The sequence below is a fragment of the Coregonus lavaretus genome, assembly GCF_964263955.1.
Source record: "Coregonus lavaretus genome assembly, chromosome: 13".
NCBI lineage: Eukaryota > Metazoa > Chordata > Actinopteri > Salmoniformes > Salmonidae > Coregonus > Coregonus lavaretus.
In genome coordinates, this window is record NC_140000.1 from 20230230 (window position 1) to 20254293 (window position 24064).

Below are 24064 nucleotides of genomic sequence, written 5' to 3' on the forward strand. Positions count from 1 at the left end.
TCGACTGCAGACTAGTCAAGGAATGAAGGAGTGTCCAATTTATCGGAGATATGCTTCTGAAGTGACAGATAAAGCAGTGCCCATATATTTAAATTACAGGTATATCACATGCCTCAATGGTTCCCATGAACTATCCCCTACTTCCTGACGTCAATAAACGGTGTCTTTTTCAGTCAGTCAACATCTGAACTGACCCCTCCCACGGGGTTGTCTAACAGATGCCCTTGCCATACTGAGGTTAACTTTATAAGCACCTCTGTGCATTCAAATCATCAATGACACTGTCATAAACCATTATTTTATAAGTGCTAAAAGATTACGAAAACGTTCAACCATTAATCGTGTTGATTAATGGTTTATAGAGCACAAACAAAACCTAACTAGGTGGTCCTCTGTAGCTCAATTGGTAGAGCATGGCGCTTGTAACGCCAGGGTAGTGGGTTCAATCCCCGGGACCATCCATACGTAGAAAAAATGTATGCACACATGACTGTAAGTCTGCTAAATGGCATATTATTATTATATCAAGCATTGAAGATTTTATCAGCAGTATAGCTCTAGGATGGTTACATTACTACGTTACATGTCCAATGGGCAGCTCTCTCTGGCTGTTGTTGCTAAGAATAGTGAATCAAAACTGATGACTGTTATGTCAAGTTTTTGTTACCAACTTTATTTGTTGCAATCTTCAAGTTAAGAACTATTCTTGCGTGCATATGTGTGATCGGCTATGTGGCTGGGTGCAAATACATATGAGTAAATATCAATGACTCTCAACTTCTTCTGGCTGGGAGGGATATTGAAGAAGCTTTTGGATGAGTTGAGTTCTACTCGTTCCAGCTGGCTGTCTGCTCTTTTCGGTCCCCTTCCAGATGCCTCTAAGGTACATGTTCTTTCTCCTTCCATCTGGCTGGCTGTTCTCTTTTGCCCCTTGTTGCTAGCCGCCTTATCTGATGTACGGACACTCTGGCTGGCTGTTGTCTTCAGTCCACTGCTGCCATGGGCGGGTTTTGTCCCCTGTCGCAACTTGATGAGCTTGAGGATCCATTTAGGCCTCTGCAGCTGGCTCCATTTCTTTTCCATCTCCTTTCTTTTCATTTCTTTCTTTTTGATATCTTCCAATCTTTTAATTTCTTTCTTTTTTATGTTGTTCAGCTGCTTCTCTGTCAAGGGGCAGCCAATCTTCCTCAGGATCATCCTGATTTCATTGGGGTTACTGGGGTCAACAAGCAGGATGGACTCATATAGGACTTTAGCCTTTTGGGGCTTTCGGGGGTGGTACAGGTCAGCAGTAGCGCTGTGAGTGGCTTTTCCCTTTGAGCCAAAAGATGGAGGTGTGGCTTCGCTGTTACCCCTGGAGACCAGAAACTTGACCTCTAGGCCTCTGTCACTTTGGAGCCTGGGGTTCCCTGACTTGTATGCTATGGATATCTGTAAATTGGAGAGAGCATATTCTGAGTTTACAAACAAGTTGAATTGACACTAAATACATTAATATCTTGATTTGGAAGGCTGAGGGTGAACTTTGACCAGTACTGAACATTATAAAGCACTTTTTTAGAATGGCTTTAACAGGCAAAACCAGTCCACTTTGACTAACATTTTAGGATAAAAGTAGCTTAAACGTGTTTATTGTAAAGAATACAATACTAATACTCACAGTTTCCATTTCAGGCATTCATATGTAGAAAATTTAATTTTTAAAAAAGCTTTCAATGGAAGTTTGCTGATAAAAGCAGTTATTTTAAGTTTCATCCGTAGCTATGTTTATTCTATATTCATATACTTTGTTGGTGCTTCTCCAAGGATTCTGGAACGATGCATCATAATCGAGGTGCGCATAGATAGATTTTTGGAGCATCCATTCCTAGTAGCTCGCAGCTTTACTGTCATATGGTTGGTTTCAGATATCAAGGTGCAAGATTATCCAGATCCCTCCAAATAAATAACATAAATAGAGTAATGTTTTGGGGTATTTTTTTTCTTCTTCTTTTTTTTAACAAACAACCACGACAAATAATCTAATAAATAATCTAAGTGCGTGTGTGTGCATGTGCGCAATTGTTAATGTTTCCTCCATCCATAAAAAACACAACTGTAAGAAAACCACAACTGTAAGAAAACAACTTGAAAGATGTGTGTGGTTAATAACACAAACATTTACTGTAGGATGCTGAACCAACGTGAACTGAATGGCATACCACAACCATTTCACTGCCGATAGCAGGCCTACCGTACTTGAGGTAGGATCTGTAACGCTATTGGAAAATTAACTGGGGATGGATTCATGTGTGACACGCGGGAAAGGGCGCTGTAAAGATTTGCTTAGCTCGCTAGCTTCTCATGGCACGAAATGCCGATTTGCGGGTAAGTGATACCAATAAAGTTACTACATTGGAAAGGTCAATGTACTGACATCCTAGAAAAGTCGGGCGTCCAGTTTCGAGACACACAAACACACAAGGTTACTTGTTCACAAATATAAGTCGTTAGATAGCAAGCTAATAACAACAACACAAGCTAACTAAAGTTACCAAACAACTACATCAGGGTCATTAGCGTGACTTGTATCATAAGATTATTTTAGCTACTAAGAAATGTTTTATATATCTGTGTTGACTTGGTTGTGCTTTTTATACTCTAACCTCAGCGCAACCGAGAAAGTGGCACAACTAGCCTGCTAACTTGGCTAGCTAATAACAGCTAACTAGATAGTAGCTTGGATTTGCACACAAATGAGACACAGCTAGCTGTCTTACTCGGCTATATTAATTTTGTCTCGCTAGTAACTACTGCAAATTGTTCATCCTATTGTCTTATTCTATAACAAAGTGCATTTTACAGTCTGCTAACGTTAGACCCCCTCATGTAACTGTAACGTTAAGCTGTTGTGGTGTTCTTTCAGGCCTCGAAGCATGAAAGGCCAGAAACGCAAATCGAGCACCCCAGAACCACGGCCCATGCGTTCTAAAGCCTTAAAGAGGGATGAGACAACTTGTGCCCCCCAGATCTCCAATGGTGGTCCACTCTGCACTCTCTCAGTTAACAGACATATCTCCATACCCACCCCAGCTAAGGGAAAGGGCTCTGGGATGACGGTCCCAGATGGGCTGTCACCAAGGAGGAACTCTCCCAGGTTCAAGCAGAAGCCTGTTGCTTCAGGTATGGAGGGATGAGAAAGGGAAGGGGGAATGGAGAACTAGAGGGAGGAATGACAAGTAACACATAGTGTGTGTTGCGGAGATATGAAGGGATGTGGGAGTTTGTGTGCAGGGGAATTTCATTGGTTTTACATGCTTCGGTGGTGGGAATGTGATCAACTCCTATCTCATGGAGTATTCATCAGTCTGAATACCTGTACTTGGCTGGTTGGTGGGGAATTTCTCATTGTTAAATCTTTGTTTGTTTTGTGTCTGCTGCAGGTCAGTTTATGAATGGGGAGGATTGTCAGCGATCTCCCAGCCCCTTCGAGGCAGAGGAAGAGGACACAGGACTGGGCCTGGTAATCACCTTAGGTGAGCTTCTCAACTCTGCTTCTTGTGACACGCCAAATAGACAAGACCAATTTCCAAAAACAGTATAGTATGAAAAAAAAATATATATATATATATATATGCACTCACTAACTGTAAGTCGCTCTGGATAAGAGCGTCTGCTAAATGACAAACATTTAATGGTCAAATTAACAACCTGGGGAAATTGCAGGAAATTAGCTATAAAACTGCAATTTGTTCTCTGCCCCATGGCATTTTTTAAAAAATTGCATGAAATGAGTTATTAAATTGCTCAATCTTCTCTCCGCCCCATGACAAAATATGTAGAATTGCAGCAAACTTGCTTTCAAACCCCTTGGCAAAATGCTTTCACACCCCTTGGCAAAATGTGTGGAATTGCAGGAAATTAGCTCTCTCCGCTGTCAAGTGGGGGGCCGCTAAAATGTTTTGCTCTCAACAAAATGTCACTTAGTGTCCCCAAAAGGCTAGGGCCTGCTCTGACTGCATGTGTGGGTATGGATGTTGGTACGCAGACCCGCGAGCCACTGCAGCCCCTCATGAGGAGTTCAGATTTTTTTGTGGCCCCCACCCCCATCAAAGTTGCTCATCCCTGCTCTATAGGAAGTGGACATACCCACCATTTTGGAAACACTGAATCAGATTTGTAGTGTATGAGAATTGGATTTCATGTTTCTGTTTTGATGTGCACAAATTCATTACTTACTTCTGTCTGAAGATGGAGAGGATTGTGGGGGCCAGAGGCTGATGACGAGGAAGAGCAGCTCAAAAATGAAGAGCGCTTTAGACAATGGGCAGGATGAGGGACACTCTGTGGATGGAAAAAGGTCGTCGGAAGATTCATCCAGTGACAGCGAGGAGGATGAGTTTGAGCAGCTGGATATGGATCTGGAGAGGAAGTCACACCAACACAACTTGACCTCGGTCAATGTCCGGACCATCCTCCACGTGAGTTAGCTTGAGTCTCAATCCAGGCAAAAGAGGGGTTAATACTAACTGCCAAGTACTAATGTTAGTGTTGAAAATGTTTGACTGACACTTGTGAATGTTGCCCTCAGGAGGTGATAACCAACGAGCATGTAGTGGCCATGATGAAAGCAGCCATCCAGGAGACGCAGGACCTACCCCTATTTGTGAGTGTCAACTTACAGCAAGTAATACTGACAGTACAACTCAGAAATTGGTTGCTAATATCACTTGGGAGTTGCATGTTTTAAATAATTTCTCTCTCCTCTTCCTGAATTCAATGTTGTTTTTATCTTCTATTTGCTTCCCTCAGGAGCCCAAGATGACCCGCTCCAGACTGAAGGAGGTGGTAGAAAAGGGGGTGGTGAGTGTCCAGTAACACAACTTGCAGCAACCTTTTTAATATTTTTTCCTGGGTGCATCTCAATAGTCTAAAGTGGCTTCCTCTTCTCTTGCAGGGCATCCCCACCTGGAATATTTCTCCTATCAGAAGGGCCCTTGAAGTGAAGGTATGTCCCTGTCACACATAGCGCTAGTGTCATGTCAAATATTTTCTGTGAGCAAAGTCCTTTATTACTCCTCACTATTGTGTGTAGTCTCTGTTGCTTTGTCTATCTCTGTTTCGCTCTTTCCCACTTTCATCTCGCGCCCTACTTTCTCCCCAGCCCCCTCAGTTTGTTGACATCCCTCTGGAGGAGGAGGAGGACTCCTCTGATGAAGAGTACTGCCCCGATGAGGATGAGGAGGATGAGACTGCAGAGGAGGTGTGGAAAAATTCCATCTCTGCTCCGTTAGTCAATTCATTTTTGTTCCATCAAAAGTGTGTGCTATATGACTAAGATGTCATGCCTGTGACTTTGTTGTTTCAGACGTTTTGGAGCGACGTGGACAGCACAGCCTCGTCCCCACGATGTGCCCGAGGGGCGCGGCCCAGGACCCCTGGACACTCTGAGTGTGAGGAGGACAGATTTGACAGTCCCAGACAGGTAACACACCGCACCTCTGCATTTGGCCTTTGATTGAAAGTTCTCGAAAGAAAAGAAGAAAACAAATTTTTTATTGTCACATGCACAAGTACAGTGAAATATAATACTAAATGTAACACAAGGTAGAACAAAAACACACAAGAAATAGAAATAAGAACACAAGAAAGTAAGTAAACATTCTATATACAGGGTCAGAGTTAACTGACGGAGTTAATATTTACAATGTGCACTGGATGAGTAAGAGTTAACTGTAATGTTGGTCTTGGTTTATGTTTAGAAGCCAAGGCAGCCCAGACATCTGAGGGTGGATACTGTTCCTATGGGGCCCCCTCCGCCCCCGTCCTCCACTGGCCCCTCACGACCCCTCAGGGCCCAAGACTGCACCTTCCTGGAGAAGCTTCATGCAGTGGAGGAAGAGCTGGAACTCAGCCCCATCTCCACCGAACCCTTCCAGGTACTGAAACTGTTAAACTATTCATAGATTGCACTTCCGTCACGTGGGCACGTCGTTGCCATTGTTATGAACGTTATACAGACGCCGCAGCCATATTGGTGCCCGAACTGATGCCCAGTCATTTTGGACGGGGGCTAATTGCCTGTTTAGTCTAAATTACACTACAGTGGCTTGGACATAGGATGACAGCGCTAAAGTAGGAAAATAATTAGTCGAAAATGACTTTTCCATCATTATGATGTCGTTAAACTTACTTTAGAGAGAGGGCAATGTTGCCATTAGCTAGCAAAGTTTGTCAAAAATAGCTAGCAAAAATTCAGTGCTGTCCCCTCAATCTTGGCTAGCTAGCTAAAGTTATACTGCATCTAAAGTCAATCTGGCGACATCACAATTATGACAAAAGGTTTTCCTACTAATTATTTGCCTCCTTTTGAAATGTCATCGTGTTTTCAAGCCACTGTAATGCACTTTTGATGGCATCTTCATCAACCCCATTGACAATGCATTGAGTAGAACGTTCATTCGGGCATCAGTCCTCGAGAACGTTCAAAACAAAATTGTAATGAACCTTACAACCCGTGAATACTAGCAGACTATTCAGCTATACTAGGAAATCACCTGACTCTTATCAGGAGACTATTCAGCCATATCAGGATCAATGTGTCTGTTTCTTCATTGGTTCCATCTCTCTGTTTCCAGCCTCTGACTGGAGGTGCAGGGTCTAGCCTGGTGGCGTGTCGTACCCGCTCCAAACGGACCCTGAGGAACGTGCCCCTGGGCAAGCTGGAGGCGGAGCTACATGCCCCTGACATCACGCCTGACATGTACGACTACAGCTTGGCCCTGGAGGACCGCGACTGGAGCGAGTGGCTGCAGGGCCTCATGACATCCGACATGGAGAATGAAGGTTAGGAGTCAAAGAAAGGGATGATGGCAGAGAGGGAGGGTTCAAGGATGGGCGATGTACTATAGAAATGGAATGGTCCAATCATGTAGAAACCGATGCAATAGGATTTTACACTGTTGCGTATGGAACACATCATTCTCAAAAATGGGCCATGGATTCAGTTGTTCTGGAGCAAATACTTTATTAGTGAAATACACAAAGAAGTTGGCACTCCTCCAAACACTGAAAAGTGTCAAGCAGGCAGACGGAGACAGATGGGGCTGCATTTAACCTGTGTGTGTACACGTGTTTTACGGGAGGTATGTGTGTGTATTGCCGGTTTAATTGCTCTCGGTCTGTTTGCTCTGTCATGTTTTGCTCATTTTGACCTTTCTCCCACTTCTGCTCTCCTCCTGTTTGTCTCTCCCACTCTGCCTCCCTCTGCCTCATCTCTCTCACTTCTTCTTCACTGGTTATGGCTATGGTTGTGTGTTGACAGCCCTTTTACCCTTAGGCCATATACAGTGGCTTGCGAAAGTATTCACCCCCTTGGCATTTTTCCTATTTTGTTGCCTTACAACCTGGAATTAAAATTGTTTTTTTGGGGGGGTTTGTATCATTTGATTTACACAACATGCCTACCACTTTGAAGATGCAAAATATATTTTCTTGTGAAACGACAAGAAACAAGACAAAAAAACAGAACTTGAGCGTGCATTACTATTCACCCCCCCCACCCCCCAAAGTCAATACTTTGTAGAGCCACCCTTTGCAGCAATTACAGCCACAAGTCTCTTGGGGTATGTCTCTATAAGCTTGGCACATCTAGCCACTGGGATTTTTGCCCATTCTTCAAGGCAAAACTGCTCCAGCTCCTTCAAGTTGGTTGGGTTCTGCTGGTGTACAGCAATCTTTAAGTCATACCACAGATTCTCAATTGGATTGAGGTCTGGGCTTTGACTAGGCCATTCCAAGGCATTTAAATGTTTCCCCTTAAACCACAGTGTTGCTTTAGCAGTATGCTTAGGGTCATTGTCCTGCTGGAAGGTGAACCTCCGGCCCAGTCTCAAATCTCTGGAAGAATGAGGATGGTGTTAAATAATAAAATAATAATATGCCATTTAGCAGACGCTTTTATCCAAAGCGACTTACAGTCATGCGTGCATACATTTTTGTGTATGGGTGGTCCCGGGGATCGAACCCACTAACTTGGCTTTGTTCTCGGGGTGATGAGAGGTGTTGGGTTTGCGCCAGAGATAGCGTTTTCCTTGATGGCCAAAAAGCTCAATTTTAGTCTCATCTGACCAGAGTACCTTCTTCCATATGTTTGGGGAGTCTCCCACATGCCTTTTGGTGAACACCAAACGTGTTTGCTTATTTTTTTCTTTAAGCAATGGCTTTTTTCTGGCCACTCTTCCGTAAAGCCCAGCTCTGTGGAGTGTACGGCTTAAAGTGGTCCTATGGACAGATACTCCAATCTCCACTGTGGAGCTTTGCAGCTCCTTCAGGGTTATCTTTGGTCTCTTTGTTGCCTCTGATTAATTCCCTACTTGCCTGGTCTGTGAGTTTTGGTGGGCGGCCCTCTCTTGGCAGGTTTGTTGTAGTGCCATATTCTTTCCATTTTTTAAATAATGGATTTAATGGTGCTCCGTGTGATTTTCAAAGTTTCTGATATTTTGTTATAAACCAACCCTGATCTGTACTTCTCCACAACTTTATCCCTGACCTGTTTGGAGAGCTCATTGGTCTTCATGGTGCCGCTTGCTTGGTGGTGCCGCTTGCTTAGTGGTGTTGCAGACTCTGGGGCCTTTCAGAACAGGTGTATACAGTGAGGGAAAAAAGTATTTGATCCCCTGCTGATTTTGTACGTTTGCCCACTGACAAAGAAATGATCAGTCTATAATTTTAATGGTAGGTTTATTTGAACAGTGAGAGACAGAATAACAACAACAAAAATCCAGAAAAACGCATGTAAGTTATACATTGATTTGCCTTTTAATGAGGGAAATAAGTATTTGACCCCCTCTCAATCAGAAAGATTTCTGGCTCCCAGGTGTCTTTTATACAGGTAACGAGCTGAGATTAGGAGCACACTCTTAAAGGGAGTGCTCCTATTCTCAGCTTGTTACCTGTATAAAAGACACCTGTCCACAGAAGCAATCAATCAATCAGATTCCAAACTCTCCACCATGGCCAAGACTAAAGAGCTCTCCAAGGATGTCAGGGACAAGATTGTAGACCTACACAAGGCTGGAATGGGCTACAAGACCATCGCCAAGCAGCTTGGTGAGAAGGTGACAACAGTTGATGCGATTATTCGCTAATGGACGAAACACAAAAGAACGGTCAATCTCCCTCGGCCTGGGGCTCCATGTAAGATCTCACCTCGTGGAGTTGCAATGATCATGAGAACGGAGAGGAATCAGCCCAGAACTACATGGGAGGATCTTGTCAATGATCTCAAGGCAGCTGGGACCATAGTCACCAAGAAAACAATTGGTAACGCACTACGCCGTGAAGGACTGAAATCCTGCAGCGCCCGCAAGATCCCCCTGCTCAAGAAAGCACATATACAGGCCCGTCTGAAGTTTGCCAATGAACATCTGAATGATTCAGAGGAGAACTGGGTGAAAGTGTTGTGGTCAGATGAGACCAAAATCGAGCTCTTTGGCATCAACTCAACTCGCCGTGTTTGGAGGAGGAGGAATGCTGCCTATGACCCCAAGAACACCATCCCCACCGTCAAACATGGAGGTGGACACATTATGCTTTGGGGGTGTTTTTCTGTTAAGGGGACAGGACAACTTCACCGCATCAAAGGGACGATGGACGGGGCCATGTACCGTCAAATCTTGGGTGAGAACCTCCTTCCCTCATCCAGGGCATTGAAAATGGGTCGTGGATGGGTATTCCAGCATGACAATGACCCAAAACACACGGCCAAGGCAACAAAGGAGTGGCTCAGGAAGAAGCACATCAAGGTCTTGGAGTGGCTAGCCAGTCTCCAGACCTTAATCCCATAGAAAATCTGTGGAGGGAGCTGAAGGGTTCGAGTTGCCAAACGTCAGCCTCGAAACCTTAATGACTTGGAGAAGATCTGCAAAGAGGAGTGGGACAAAATCCCTCCTGAGATGTGTGCAAACCTGGTGGCCAACTACAAGAAACGTCTGACCTCTGTGATTGCCAACAAGGGTTTTGCCACCAAGTACTAAGTCATGTTTTGCAGAGGGGTCAAATACTTATTTCCCTCATTAAAATGCAAATCAATTTATAACATTTTTGACATGTGTTTTTCTGGATTTTTGTTGTTGTTATTCTGTCTCTCCCTGTTCAAATAAACCTACCATTAAAATTATAGACTGATCATGTCTTTGTCAGTGGGCAAACGTACAAAATCAGCAGGGGATCAAATACTTTTTTCCCTCACTGTATATATACTGAGATCATGTGACAGATCATGTGACACTTAGATTGCACACAGGTGGACTTTATTTAACTAATTATGTGACTTCTGAAGGTAATTGGTTGCACCAGATCTTATTTAGGGGCTTCATAGCAAAGGGTGTGAATACATATGCACGCACCACTTTTCCGTTATTAATTTTTTAGAATTGTTTGAAATAAGTTATTGTTTTCATTTCACTTCACCAATTTGGACTATTTGGTGTATGTCCATTACATGAAATCCAAATAAAAATTAATTGAAATTACAGGTTGTAATGCAACAAAATAGGAAAAATGCCAAGGGGGATGAATACTTTTGCAAGGCACTGTATCTTTCTTAACTTTTAAACAGTTTAAAATAAATGTTTCTCTGTGTCTCTCGCTATCTCCGCCTTGTCTTTTCTCTCGCAGAAGAGGGTGATGATGATGATGACCCAGAGTATAATTTCCTGGAGGATCTGGATGAGCCTGACCGAGAGGACTACAGGAACGACCGGGCTGTACGCATCACCAGTGAGTCTCTGTCATAATGTTTCCATACATCAATCCTAACCACAGATATATGGGGGCCTGGTAAATTCCATTTGTTTAATTTAAGGAAAAAAATAAACCAACCTATTTCCTTTCTCCCTCTCTTTCAGAAAAGGAAGTGAACGAGCTATTGGAGGAGCTTTTCGAGACGGTGAGGAGGATTATGGTATTATATCTGCAAGTCTCTCTTTTCAATAATATTTTTTCTTTTTCTGAATCTCACTGTCTTTTAACCCCTTTAGTTCCAGGATGATGAGCTAATAGTGAATGGGCAGGATGACGATGGGCACGAAGAAGATGAAGAGAGGGAGGAAGCAGCTCCACCCCAGAGCGCTCCTCAATTCAACGTTCCACAAGCCATTCGGTATGATTCCACCCTAACCCTCTCCCTATTTCTCTCAGGAAAGAAAGGCCTTTCAAAAAGTGTACCGCAAACCCAGTAAGTAAGTAGCCTTGAGCCGGAACAGCTCGTAGGAGCAGATCTCCTGTTTCTGTAGCATGAGGCAGCTTGATGTACAAGTAGACCCCCTGGACAGGACGCTAGTCTATCGCAGGGCCTTACCCCCAATCTATCTCCTTAATGCTGAGTGCCAAGCAGAGGCGCATTGGGTCCCATTTTTACAGTCTTTGGTATGACTCGGCCAGGAATCGAACTCCCAACCTTCCAATCTCAGGGTGGACACTAACCACAAGGTCACTGAGTTGGTCCACCAACCCAGTACCCCATATTAATAGTGATATTGAGCTTTTAATGCAGAGCAAACAACAAGAGGAAGCAACTAGACTTTTGAGATGCGCTTATGTTTCATAAAATAGCGTTATGATGAGCCATATAATCCATTGTTTCCTGGTCCTCCTTGAGTCAACGGTGCTATCTATCTCAGCACTTAATGGATGTGAATGTGTGACAGTTTAGCTCACCCTTGCTTCCTTTTTCTACACACACACACACGGTCCTCCTCTTGTTGACTTTGTGCTGGTTGGTGAGCCAAGTTGGCCATCTGTCGTATGTGTTATGAACAACTGCAGGACACGTGACTGCAGCCGCCCATGCGTTTGAGCCTATCCATCTATGACATTCTAGGAATTACTTGAAATGACGTACACACACACACCAAGGCCTCCCTTCGGGACAGAGCAGCAGAGGGGTGCTGTATCTGCTTGGGTAGGGAGGCAGAGAAATGCTCTGGTGTTTTCTCTTCCTCTGAAGTGTCAGGAGGTGGACAGAACACACAGTAGAGCTACAATCCACACTAACACACAGGACTCACATTGGAGCTACAGCAACTCACACTTACTAACAAAAGACACACACACACACACAACACCGCTAACAAACTCACTTTGTGTCTCTCACACACTCCCAGTGCGCCAGGTGTTCAGTAGATGGTTGGCACCTGTGCCCACTTTGATGTTTGAACTGTGCGTCTGTTGAGAGGTTTCTATGTGTGCGACGTGCCGTTTTCAGGCCACTTCTCTGAACTGACGGGAGCAGAGAGCGCTTTACTTCCTTCCAGCAACCCTCCACACACGTACACACACACCTCTGTTACACACGTTACTGTGTCCTGGTCCTGGCTGTAATGGGTGTCTCTAAATGTTAACGATGCAGTATGACGTGGGGAAGACAGGTTTTTCCACACTGTGTGGAGTCTGGGCTCTGTGACAGTGCTACCACTAATGACTCAGCAACGTTAGGAAAAGTAGAAGAGGATAATGGAGGTGTGTAGAGAGTGTTAAGTCTCTCCACAGTGATTTCAGTCTACGCAAGCGGAGCTACGCTGTCGTCGCGTGCCAAAAGTTCAGCCGTACGAAAGTACGTAGAGAGCTACACAAACGAACCTCCGTCGGATCCGTTGCGTAGACTGTAGAGCCTTTTTAAGCAGTATATTTCATAATCCAAACTGAACAAAAATATAAATGCAACATTTAAAGTTTTGGTCCCATATTTCATGAGCTGAAATAAAAGATCCCAGAAATGTTCCATACGCACAAAAAGCTTATGTCTCTCAAATTGTCTGCACAAATGTGTTTACATCCCTGTTAGTGCGCATTTCTCCTTTGCCACGATACTCCTGACAGGTATGGCATATCAAGAAGCTGATTAAACAGCATGATCATTACACAGGTGCACCTTGTGCTTGGGACAGTAAAAGGCCACTCTAAAATGTGCAGTTTTGTCACACAACACAATGCCACAGATGTCTCAAGTTTTGAGGGAGCGTGCAATTGGCATGCTGACTGCAGGAATTTCTACCAGAGCTGTTAAAAGTGAATTGAATGTTCATTTCTCCACCATAAGCTGCCTCCAACATCATTTTATAAAATTTGGCAGTATGTCACAACCGCAAACCACATGTAACCACGCCAGTGCAGGAACTCTACATCTGGCTTCTTCACCTGCAGGATAATCTGTGACCAGCCACTCAGACAGCTGATGAAACTGAGGAGTATTTCTGACTGTAATAAAGCCCTTTTTTGGGGAAAAACATATTCTGATTGGCTGGGCCTGGCTCCCCAGTGGGTGGGCCTATGCACTCTCAGGCCCACCCATGGCTGCGCCCCTGCCCAGTCATGTGAAATCCATAGATTAGGGCCTAATTTATTTATTTCAATTGACTAATTTCCTTATATGAACTGGAACTCAGTAAAATCTTTGAAATTGTTGCATGTTGAGTTTATATTTTCGTTCAGTATAATTCCAGTCAAGTGTGTCTTCAGTCCCATGGGCCACATGTACCGATAATTTTTTGGGATAACGTCTGCTAAATGACCATAATCGAATGCCAGCCAGTGTCCAGAGGTTGGGGATGGAGAGAAGCCTGAAACAAGACGGCACAGCAGAGGTGTGCAGTGATGAGGATCGTAGGGAGGACTACTCCCTACAAGGCTATTCTTAAATTGTTATTGAAATGTGGTGTGCTTTCTGGCGCCACATGACTGTTGTAGATTCACCCAATGGGTACTTCATTTTGGTAGTAGTGAAGGAGTAGCTAGCTAGCTACACCTAACGTTACTACGGAGTCCATGAACTGCAGTAGCTGAGCTCAAACTTCATCCGAGCCCTACTATGGAGAAGCCGCAGGGACAGCGAGACACCTTGATGACACTGTGCTGCCTGCCTGCGATCTTTGCTTGCTCTTCCCTTATGACCACCTTCCTCCGATGACCATTCAAGCCATGAACTTTCCCCACCTACTCATGACCTTCCATCTCATGAATGATCCTATTCTAAATTGCTTCTCTTTTTTTATTTGAGATTATTTATGCAATGAATAGTGCTATAAAAGTTGAAATTATTATTATTATGTCATCAATATGATTATTATTCCCCTTCCTGACCCCTGCCTTCTGATCTCTGCAGGTTTCAGGAGCCACTGGCTAACATGCTAACAGAGAGGCGGCGTACTGTGAGGGAGCAGATGGAGGCTCTGCAGCAGCGGAGAGCCCTCCAGGAGACCTCTGGCCGTTCCACCCCCGTCGTCACGGGATCACCCCCCATGGTGCTGCTGCCACCTCTGCCCTGCCCCGCCCTCATGCTCGACCACACCCAGAAACTACAGCTGCAGCAGCAAGTCCAACAGGTAGGCAGGCTCGCTCGTAAAACCTCATTTTAAAAGAACTGAGGAAGTGAAGTTGGTGGAATATAACATTAGATTTTTCAAGTTGCCTTATTATTGACACCAATCATGTTCATTCCTCTCTAATTGTTGAAATATTGACACATGACACTGGTAGACTCACTGACCCCCTTGTCTGTTTTGTCTCTCTGTTCAGCACATCCAGCTGCTGACCCAGGTACACCTGCTGTGCAGCCCTGTGGAGGCCCTGCACCACAAGGCCCACACCACCAAACAATACCTGGTGAGTTACTGAGGCAGTCTCTCTCTCTGTCTCTGTCTTACTCTCCTCTCTCATGCTCCCTCCCTCTCTCTCACCTTTCTTTCTTCTCTCTCCTTCTCTCTCTCTGTTGTTCTCTCTCTTTCCTCTCCATTCTCCCCTCTCTCCCTGTTGCCTTCCCTCCCGCTCTCTCTCCACCCTTCTCAAGTCTTAGTCTTCCATTCCTCCCCTCCATCTCCTCATCCCTCTCTCTGTGTGCCCCCCACCCAGGAGGAGCTCCAGTCGTTTGCCCAGCGTGAGGAAGCGATCAGGTCAGTCCGGGACCCAGGCTTCAGCAGCATCTTCAGGGCCTGTAACCTCCAGGGGGCACTGTCTCTGGTCCAGGAGCAGGAGAGCTCTGTCTCGCAATCTGCTCCTTCTCCTCCAACCCCCCCTGCCAGGCCTCAAACGCGCTCTAACAATGGTAATGAACAGGGAGGTCTAGTGTGTGTATGTGTGTAATTCATATGTAATGTAAAGACGTGAGTGTCTGAATTGTCTGTACTGTATGTACTAAAGATAGTGTCTTTGTAAATGGTATCGATAGCCTGTGTGTGTAGCTGTTTGGTGTTATCTATATGTGTCAGAGGGTTGGTTTAGTGAATTGCCTGATGGTGTGTTTGTGGTTGTCCCTGCAGTGCGTACATACCCTCTGCTGTCTGCTGAGACGGCCTGGCTGTTCGCCACCCGCTCCGTCTTCCTCTACCCAGAGCTCCTGCCCCACTGCAGCCTGGACCCCGCACTGCACCCCCCACGCGCCAAGAACAACTTCTACACACGCGGAGAGGACAGGTACACGTGCACTCACACACATTTACACGTGCTGCACGTCCTGAAATGAGAGGGTCTGTCTCTCTAGCTAGCTCCAAAGCCGTTCATTGACCTTTCACCGACATAGTTGGAACTATGAGGACCTATGTCATCTTTACTGCTACAACCAAGCATCAAATTCCTCCTTGCATGTTTGAACGTTAGACTAAAAACTAGATATTTACTCACAATGTGGATTTTTGTTCCAGACTCATTGTACTGGGGCTGAAGCACTTCCGCCAGACAGAGCTCCCCTACCAGCTCATGTGTCGCTACCTCATCCGTACCAAGAAGCAGGACCAGCTACGCTCCCGTGTCAAGGAGCTGTGTGGCCCCAAGGCATCTGACAACACTATCAAGGTGTGGACCTCACAACTCATTGATACTTATCAGTCTTAATGTTTTGATCATGCCTTGATGTAACCACCTATTGCCATGTTGGGTGGACCATGAAACCATGGGAAAGATAGAGCTTTATCTGTTATTTTCTTCACTCTCAGTTGTACTGTCAGCACAACATAGTTCCTGCCATGCAGGAGACCTGTGGCAAGGTGATGCCAGGGGAGGAGCGCCCCCCAGTGGAGAGAGAGATGTCCGTCATGCCCAACTGGCTACTGGTACGAAACTCACCACCACCACTATCAGTATTAGAAAATGTGTCATTCTCCATTTTACTTCCCTATTACTACTAATAGGTACTAATTCCTATGTAAATTGTTTCTCCTCTATAGAAGAGTCTACCATTCATCCACAGGGTGGTGATGGAGTATAATAAGCCATCCAGAATACCTCCTCCTCCTCCAGCACCCCCTTACACCTTCCCCAATGGGACGCGATATCCCCCATCTCTCCCTAGAAATGTCACCCTGCGCCTACACCCCTGCATGAACTACAAAGGCGAGCGCCCACCCAGCGCCCCCAAACCTCGTCCCTTCTACGCTTTCACCCGTTCCGCCCCCCTTCCGCCCCTAGCCAAAGCCCCGCCAGATACACTCCGCTTTCTGGCCCATGTTCCTGGACCTATCCCCTCGCAAGGGGTCATCCTATTGGCCAAGGCCCCCAGCACTCCAATCCGAAGGGCCCTGCCATTGTCCCAGGCTCCTGTCACTCCTGCCCATGGAGCAGTGCCATTGGTCCAGGTCTTACCCTCCATCCCAATGGGAGTCCCCCTCTTTGGTCAGGGTGTGGTCACAGTGATGCAAACGAGGCCCAATCATACAGAGAAAAAAACACCCTACCGGGCACCGCTTCGCAATCTGCTGCCCATCAAGCCAGCTACCCCAAAGCCATCACCCCCATCCCCCCTGTTTGCTCCTCCAGCAGAGAATGGTGGTACTCCCTCATTGGTCACTAACTCTGCCCGTCGTGCCTGTGCTGCTCCAAGATTGGCCAAGCGGCCTTCACGCTCCACCCCTTCCCACCAGGACACTCAGGCTAAGACCAGAGCAGCTCTCGCCCGTACTCTGTCCAGGCCCCTCCTACCTGCCCCACCCAGCATGGAAGTTTCCCTGAACTATCCCCCCACACCCCTGGATAGCAGGCTCCAGCTCAAGTCTAGCCCCATGTTCTTCTCTCACACGCCCTCTCCTCCTCTTATCATCAAAGCCAGCCCTATGAACCCCTCCCTGGACAATCAGAACAGCGACTGGGGGCAACCAATCCATGCAGAGGTCAAAGATGACGTTGGGTTTGACCCATCCTTAACCTACTCCCAGAACCTGTCTGGATACACTCCGAATGCTACAAATACAGATGCTGTCACACTCCAGTCTAGCAGCTCCCATGCCATTATGTCTCCGTCAATCATCCAGAGCCTCTCACCCCCTAAGAATGACCAGTATGTACTGGTACAAACTGCGGCCCATAGTTCTACTCAAATGCTTTGGGTGCCTAAAAACTGCCTGATCTCAAACGGGTCTGTGTCATCCACTGCTTCAGAGAATGGGTTTCACCGGTCTGAAAGCCTTCCTTTTGGTCTGTCGCCTGCACCCCAACTCAATATTACTGGGTTAACGAATGGCATACCTTCCTGCCTCTCGCCACTCACCACTTTACCTAATGGCACCCAGGGCTACCAGCAAGCACTGAGTGTCCGGTTGCCCAGCGACAGTGTTCTGACCAGCGGAGACGCTCCCAGGTCGAGTTTAGAGGAGCAGCTGCACCGATTGGTGGAGGGATTACGGGAAGATGGGGAGAAGGAGGGATGGGGGGGTGTGGAGGGTCCTCTCCTGACACTTTCTGAGTCGTCCTCTGGGAGCCCCTGCTCCAGCCTGGAAAGCCATGCTGATGCCCTGGAGAGAATGATGGTTGGTGAGATGGAGGAAGGGGAGGATGGGGTGAAGAGGATAGGGGGAGAAGAGAGGAGAGAGGTGGGGTTAGAAAGGTGGTGCATGGCAGCTACATCAACGCACAGACCTGACATACCACCTGAGGGAAATCGTGGTGAAGAGGATGAGCGATGGGAAGAAGAGGAGGGAGAGTGTGGTGTGCATGGCATGGGCATGCTGAGTGGAAGGACTGTAGCACAGGAACAAACTGGAGGAGGAGAGATGAGCGATGGAGAAGAGGGTGACCAAAGAGAAGGAGACAGTGGAGGAGAGGAGAGAAATGGAGGTAGGGAGAGAAACGGAGAGCAGGGTGGAGATGGAAAGGGAAGTGGAGAGGGGGAGGAAGCGGGAGAAAAAGATGGAGGACAGAACGGAGGAGGAGAGAAGGATGGAGAGAAAGACGGGGATGGAGAGCAGGAGAAGCAAGGGGAGGAGGAGGAAGAGGAGGACTTTGATGACCTTACTCAGGATGAAGATGAAGAAGAAGTGATGTCATCAGCCTCAGAGGAGTCTGTTCTCTCAGTGCCCGAGCTGCAGGTACATGATTTAAAAGTTTGTCTGACTTTTTTGGCATGAAAGTAGCATAAGGTTACGTGTTCAGACAGCTAGCTAATTTTTCTATTTTTACAACATTCTACCTTAATATATCTAGAAAGTTATGAATATTCTCTTCATTAGTTCTCCATAAGCCTGCTAACAGTCGCCCACCATCCATCCCACAGGAGACCATGAAGAAGCTGACATGGCTGGCCTCAGAGGGGAGGCTTTGTGACTCCGAGGAGGACAACTCTCCAAACTCCCCCACCTCACCCAACTCCCCCGTCTCCCAGAACTCCCAGGAGGAGAACTCTGAGGAGGAGGAGGGGCCCACCAAGGGGGAGGAGCTTGAGTCTGGGGACGGCAGTGTCAGTAAGGTCCCTGGAGAGGAGGACGTGCCCCCTGGGGAGGGAACCCCCAGAGCCAGTGGGAAGGGAGCTGGACGCGGCAGAGGTCAGTCTCAGGTCTAGGGGTGATGGAGACCCACTACAAAATGTTTTCATGTTCTCAGAAATGGTCTACTAAGTATTCAGTTCCATATGAGTACTAATTATATAATCCTTGTTTTGTATCTTCTCTCTTTTCCTGTGGTTGGGTACCCTCAGGGCGAGGCAGGCCTCCTCCTCGCAGTCTGAGGCGTAGTCGTCGTCCGGAGCGAGACAGTAAGGACACGTCCAAGCTGCTGCTGCTCTATGACGACCACATTCTAGACAACGACCCCCTCAGAGACAGCAAGGACTTCGCCTTTGCACAGGCCTACCTCAACAGGGTAAGGGACAAAAATGGATTTGGTGTTTTTTGTATAGTGTATTTTGGATCTCGGGTAGCATACTCGAAATGACATACTTCAAAACAAGTTGCATAGCATTAGTTGCAGTTATCCAATAAAACAAAAAAGGTAAACTTTAACCCTTGACCCCATCTTCCTCCTTCAGGTGCGGGAAGCCCTTCAGGACGTACCTGGTAAGGTGGAGGAGTTCTTGGGGATACTATATGAGTTTGAGCAGCTGGGTGAGGGGCGTAGCGCAGTGAAGCTCTTCTCCCAGCTCCGTCCTGTCCTGGGGGAATGGCCAGACCTCCTCAGAGACTTTGCTGCCTTCCTCCTCCCGGAGCAGGCTTTGGAGTGTGGCCTGGTAAGGATGACATCACAGCCGCTTATCATTTAATATTGGATATTTTCATAGATGCTTATTCAGGTACTTATTAAGGTTCAGGCCCAATGTAACAGAACGTTCATATATAAATATAATTATGTAGAACAAACATTTTTATTTTTCATGTAGCCGAATACATTGTAGTGAATCTGAAAAGTTCTAACTGCTGAAAAAGCCATTAATACTCTTCAACTATGTGATGTTTTCTGTCCTGTCCAGTTTGAGGAGCAGCAGGCATTTGAGCGCAGTCGACGCTTCCTGAGGCAGCTGGAGATTAGTTTTGGGGAAAACCTGTCTCACTACCAGAAAATCGTACGTGCTCTGCAGGGGGGACCTGGCCTCAGTCCTGCCAGCATAGAGGAGGTATGTCAGTATTCTATACCATTCACATTAGTTGTCACCACAGTAAACCAATGTTAAATCACCAATGTAATCCACCTCTGCTTTCTACAGCTTAAAGCACAGATGTCCTCCCTCCTGAAAGGCCACACCCACTTGCAAGGGGAATTCTGGGTATTCTTTGACGAGCTCCGCCCACCCTCAGCCCGTCCAGGGCAGTTTGAGGAGGCTTGTTGGCTGGAGGAGGCAGGGGGCGGAATAGACGGAGGCGAGGGTGTTGGGTTGGGGTCAGGGGGAGGGGCAAGTGGTGGTTTTGAAGAAGTGACCCTCCCTGATCTAGAGGAAGAAGATATTCCACCAATGACCAGTCGCAGACGGAGGAGGAAGATCGGTTCTCATGGCATCTACAAGGTTTGAGGAAATGTGGACGGTGTAGTTAGTTGATTTCTAATTGCATTTGCAATTATGATTCTGATTTGTCTGGTTGTCTTCCTTCACAGGAATGTGGTTGGCCAGAAAAGGACTGCTTCTGCCTCTGTCATGGTGCCAGCCATGATGCCAAGCTTCGCAGACACAAGAGGAAAGGATGCTCTCGCTGCCACGGCAACAAGGTAGCCTCATAGTCTAGTGTTTTGTTGTTCTAAACTGTCTGTGAATAAAATGAGTGAGAGTTATGGAGATGACAGAATGTGACATGCGGTCTTCTCTCAGGCCTCTGATGGCGTCTCCAGGGCGATGAAGAGCCTTGACCCCTTGTACCCCACGGCAACCAGCCCCACTGCTGACCTCCACACTGAGACAGGCAGGGAGGAGAGGGAGGAAGAGAGGGAAGACGAGAAAGAGGAGGAGAGGGAGGAAGATAAAGAGGAGGAGCAAGAGGTGGACGCTGAAGTAAAAGATGAAGTCGACAGTGGGGCCAACAGTCCACATTCTGGTAAGAATTGCACTTCCTTTTCTGTGTGAATTAATGTTGTCATTATTTGGTTAAAAGCAACTAAAGTAAAACCGATCTACATAAGTAACGGCTGAAAAACACTATGTTACCTATAGAATGCTAAACTTTAAAGAGCGACTGCCCCTAAAAAGCAACTTCGTGGGCCTCCCGAGTGGCGCGGCGTTCTAAGGCACTGTATCGCAGTACTAGAGGCGTCACTACAGACCTGGGTTCGATCCCGGGCTGTATCACAACCTGCCGTGATCGGGAGTACCATTGGGCGGCGCACAATTGGCCCAGCGTCGTCCGGGTTAGGGGAGGGTTTGGCCAGGGGGGCTTTACTTGGCTCATCGCGCCCTTGTAGTGGCCCGGGTGCCTGCAGGCTGACCTCGGTCATCAGTTGAATGGTGTTTCCTCTGACACATTGGTGCGGGTGATGTTTCGACCTTCGCCTCCCGAGCCCGTTGGGGAGTCGCAGCGATGAGACGAGATAGAAATTGGGGAGAAAAGTTTTTTTGGGAAAACGGCTTATGTGGCATCGATATGAGTCATAAAGTCAGTCTTGTCCAAAACTGAGATTTGCTAGATGGTAGGAAAAAATGGTATGTCACAGAATGAAGGGTACTGTTTTCCTTGGTTTGGGTTTATTTCAATCCTGCCCACAGCTGGCAGCACCCAAGTAATCATCAATTCGGAGCAGCTGCAGGCGACCTGATTGAAATGCCTATGGTCAATTTGGTTTGACATTCAATATCACTATGGGGCTAGTTGGGGACCATCAGTAAATGTCCCATTGTACACGGGACAACATTTTTACATGTCAATGGTGCCATATTTCTATGACTTAAAAACCTCAAACCAACTATACATTTTAGAATTGGGTATACAAATATTGGAAGCATTTAATGAGACAACTAAAAGATGTACAACGTTAAAATATTGTCCCATTTCCATTGTGTAATTCATTGACTGTCCCTGACTAGCCCCAGAGAGGCTATTCAATGTCAAACCAACTTTGCCACAGTCGCTCACATTGGAAGTTAAATAGGGAAATAAGTTTGCTAGCACTAGCTAGCCTAGACGACTTCAAGACACAAGACCTGGTCAAGTTATCTATACTGAACAAAAATATTAATGCAACATGCAACAATTTCAAAGATTTTACTGAGTTACAGTTCATATAAGGATTGAAATAAATTCATTAGGCCCTAATCTATGGATTTCACATGACTGGGAATACAGATATGCATCTGTTGGTCACAGATACCTATTTTTTAAAAGTTAGGGGCTTGGAACAGAAAACCAGTCAGTATCTGGTGTGACCACCATTTGCTTCATGCAGCGCCACACATCTCCTTCGCATAGAGTTGATTAGGTTGTTGGTTGTGGCCTGTGGAATGTTGTCCCACTCCTCTTCAATGGCTGTGTGAAATGGCTGGATATTGGCGGGAGCTGGAACACGCTGTTGTACACGTCGATTCAGAGCATCCCAAACATGCTCAGTGGGTGACATGTCTGGTGAGTATGCAGGCCATTGAAGAAATGGGACATTTTCAGCTGCCAGGAATTGTGTACAGATCCTTGCAACATGGGGCCGTGCATTATCATGCTGAAACATGAGGTGATGGCGTCGGATGAATGGCACGACAATGGGCCTCAGGATCTCGTCACAGTATCTCTGTGCATTCAAATTGCCATTGATAAAATGCAATTGTTGTCCGTAGCTTATGCCTGCCCATACATACCATAACCCCACTGCCACCATAGGGCACTCTGTTCACAATTTTGACATCAGCAAACCGCTTGCCCACACAACGCCATACACGTGGTCTGGTGGTGATGGCCGATTGGACGTACTGCCAAATTCTCAAAAACAGGCAGTGAAGCTGAAAAACTAGGGCCAAATCAGGAAGTTCAGCCCCCTTTTAAACTTTTTCACACGTTGCAGATAAACAACCATTATGCTTTTCAGAAGAGCAAGGAGCCCCTTCATGGGAGGGTCCTGAGGAAGGCTCACTCCCCCTCCCTGAGGAGAAGGAAGAGGAAGAGGAAGATGACAAAATTGAGGAGGATGAGGAAGAATGGAAGGATGGGGAGAGAGAACACAGCCCCTCGCCAAAGAAGAGTAAGGGAGATGGAGAAGGCTCGGGGGTGTCTGATGGCCCCCCAACACCCCTTAGCGGGGAGATGGAGAACCCCCTGACCCCCCTGCAGCCTTGTCCCAGCCCCCCTTCCGATCCCCCTGTGTGTGCCAAAAACATCTCCCTCACTGCCAGTGGGGAGAAAGTCATACTCTGGACAAGGTGAGAGAGACAAGCCTGAAAATGTTTGGTCTTTGTTTAATGTTTTTAAAAGGTTTTTGTTAAAGAGTGATAATCCTCTTTGGGTTACAGGGAGGCTGACCGTGTCATTCTAACCACCTGTCAGCAGCAAGGTGCCAATCAGAGTACTTTCCAGGCAATTTCCACCCAACTTGGCAATAAGACACCCAATGAGGTGAAGATTGTTTTTTGTAACCAAACTATAAAATATCCAACAGTAATGCACTTGTTAAATTATTGGCTTGTGAAATGAACCCTAGTCCACAGACTCCTTTACCTCTCTCTTGTCCAGGTGTCTCAGCGGTTTCGGGACCTGATGTGCCTGTTCCACACCGCTGCCCGCCAGGTCAACTTAGAGGACGAAGCTGTGGACACTGAACAGCAGATCGTCACAGACGAGGAGCAGGACTGAACTGGACAGAACTAACCCAAAAAGGACAGAACCAAGTTCAGACACTTCTACACATGACTGCAGTATATTCATACCACATAAAAAATATTCCACAAACCAGTTCAAGGCTGGGGAAATCTGGAAGCAACATTGAGGGGATATGAACACTGTTAATAAACTCATATCAGAATCACCTGAGCCTTCACTGAGCTGAAGCAACACCAGCAGCTCGAAAGAAGATGGAAGCTTTTCAATTTTACCAGAACCAATGTTAACAGTGGCCACTGTGTAACTGTACATTACTAATTAATTGAAAGAAATACAACCTTTGTCTAAAAGTTATCACTCAAATGCACTACTGAGGGACAAGGGAACATAGTCTCTTAGTGTAGCAAAAGTTTTATAAATACATAATTCCAAGAATGTACATGTTTTGTATACTTTTTTCAATTCCCTGATTTGTGCATGTATGGCACAATATGTGAAATATGCACGGTAATAATACCTGTATAAGAGTTTTATATTTGATACAAAATAAACGTAATTTATCCGTTTGCTTTTTTGATTCATTATTTACGTTATGACTGAGATGG

The 24064-nt window shown here is 46.3% G+C and overlaps 1 protein-coding gene across 1 annotated transcript; it reads left to right on the forward strand.

Moving 5' to 3' along the window:
- Window positions 1-2299: 2299 nt before the first annotated feature.
- LOC311139736 (GON-4-like protein) lies at window positions 2300-24027 on the forward strand. The gene is made up of 31 exons (XM_084174666.1): window positions 2300-2367; window positions 2906-3162; window positions 3423-3515; window positions 4231-4460; window positions 4571-4645; window positions 4792-4842; window positions 4937-4987; window positions 5144-5242; window positions 5348-5464; window positions 5742-5918; window positions 6618-6825; window positions 10660-10761; window positions 10890-10930; window positions 11022-11143; window positions 14144-14363; window positions 14557-14643; window positions 14890-15082; window positions 15297-15450; window positions 15678-15828; window positions 15969-16085; window positions 16200-18332; window positions 18518-18785; window positions 18938-19101; window positions 19268-19465; window positions 19706-19849; window positions 19940-20236; window positions 20326-20436; window positions 20537-20759; window positions 22732-23062; window positions 23153-23255; window positions 23373-24027. The coding sequence occupies exons 1-31, from the start codon at window positions 2354-2356 to the stop codon at window positions 23490-23492; spliced, it is 6651 nt and encodes a 2216-aa protein (XP_084030792.1). The 5' UTR covers window positions 2300-2353; the 3' UTR covers window positions 23493-24027.
- The last annotated feature ends 37 nt before the right edge of the window (window positions 24028-24064 follow it).

Excerpts from the sequence above, each read along its gene's own strand:
- LOC311139736 (XM_084174666.1), top strand. Across the intron at positions 15,451-15,677 it reads TACACACGCGGAGAGGACAG|ACTCATTGTACTGGGGCTGA; the intron begins GTACACGTGCAC and ends TTTTTGTTCCAG. Across the intron at positions 19,850-19,939 it reads GTCCTGCCAGCATAGAGGAG|CTTAAAGCACAGATGTCCTC; the intron begins GTATGTCAGTAT and ends TGCTTTCTACAG.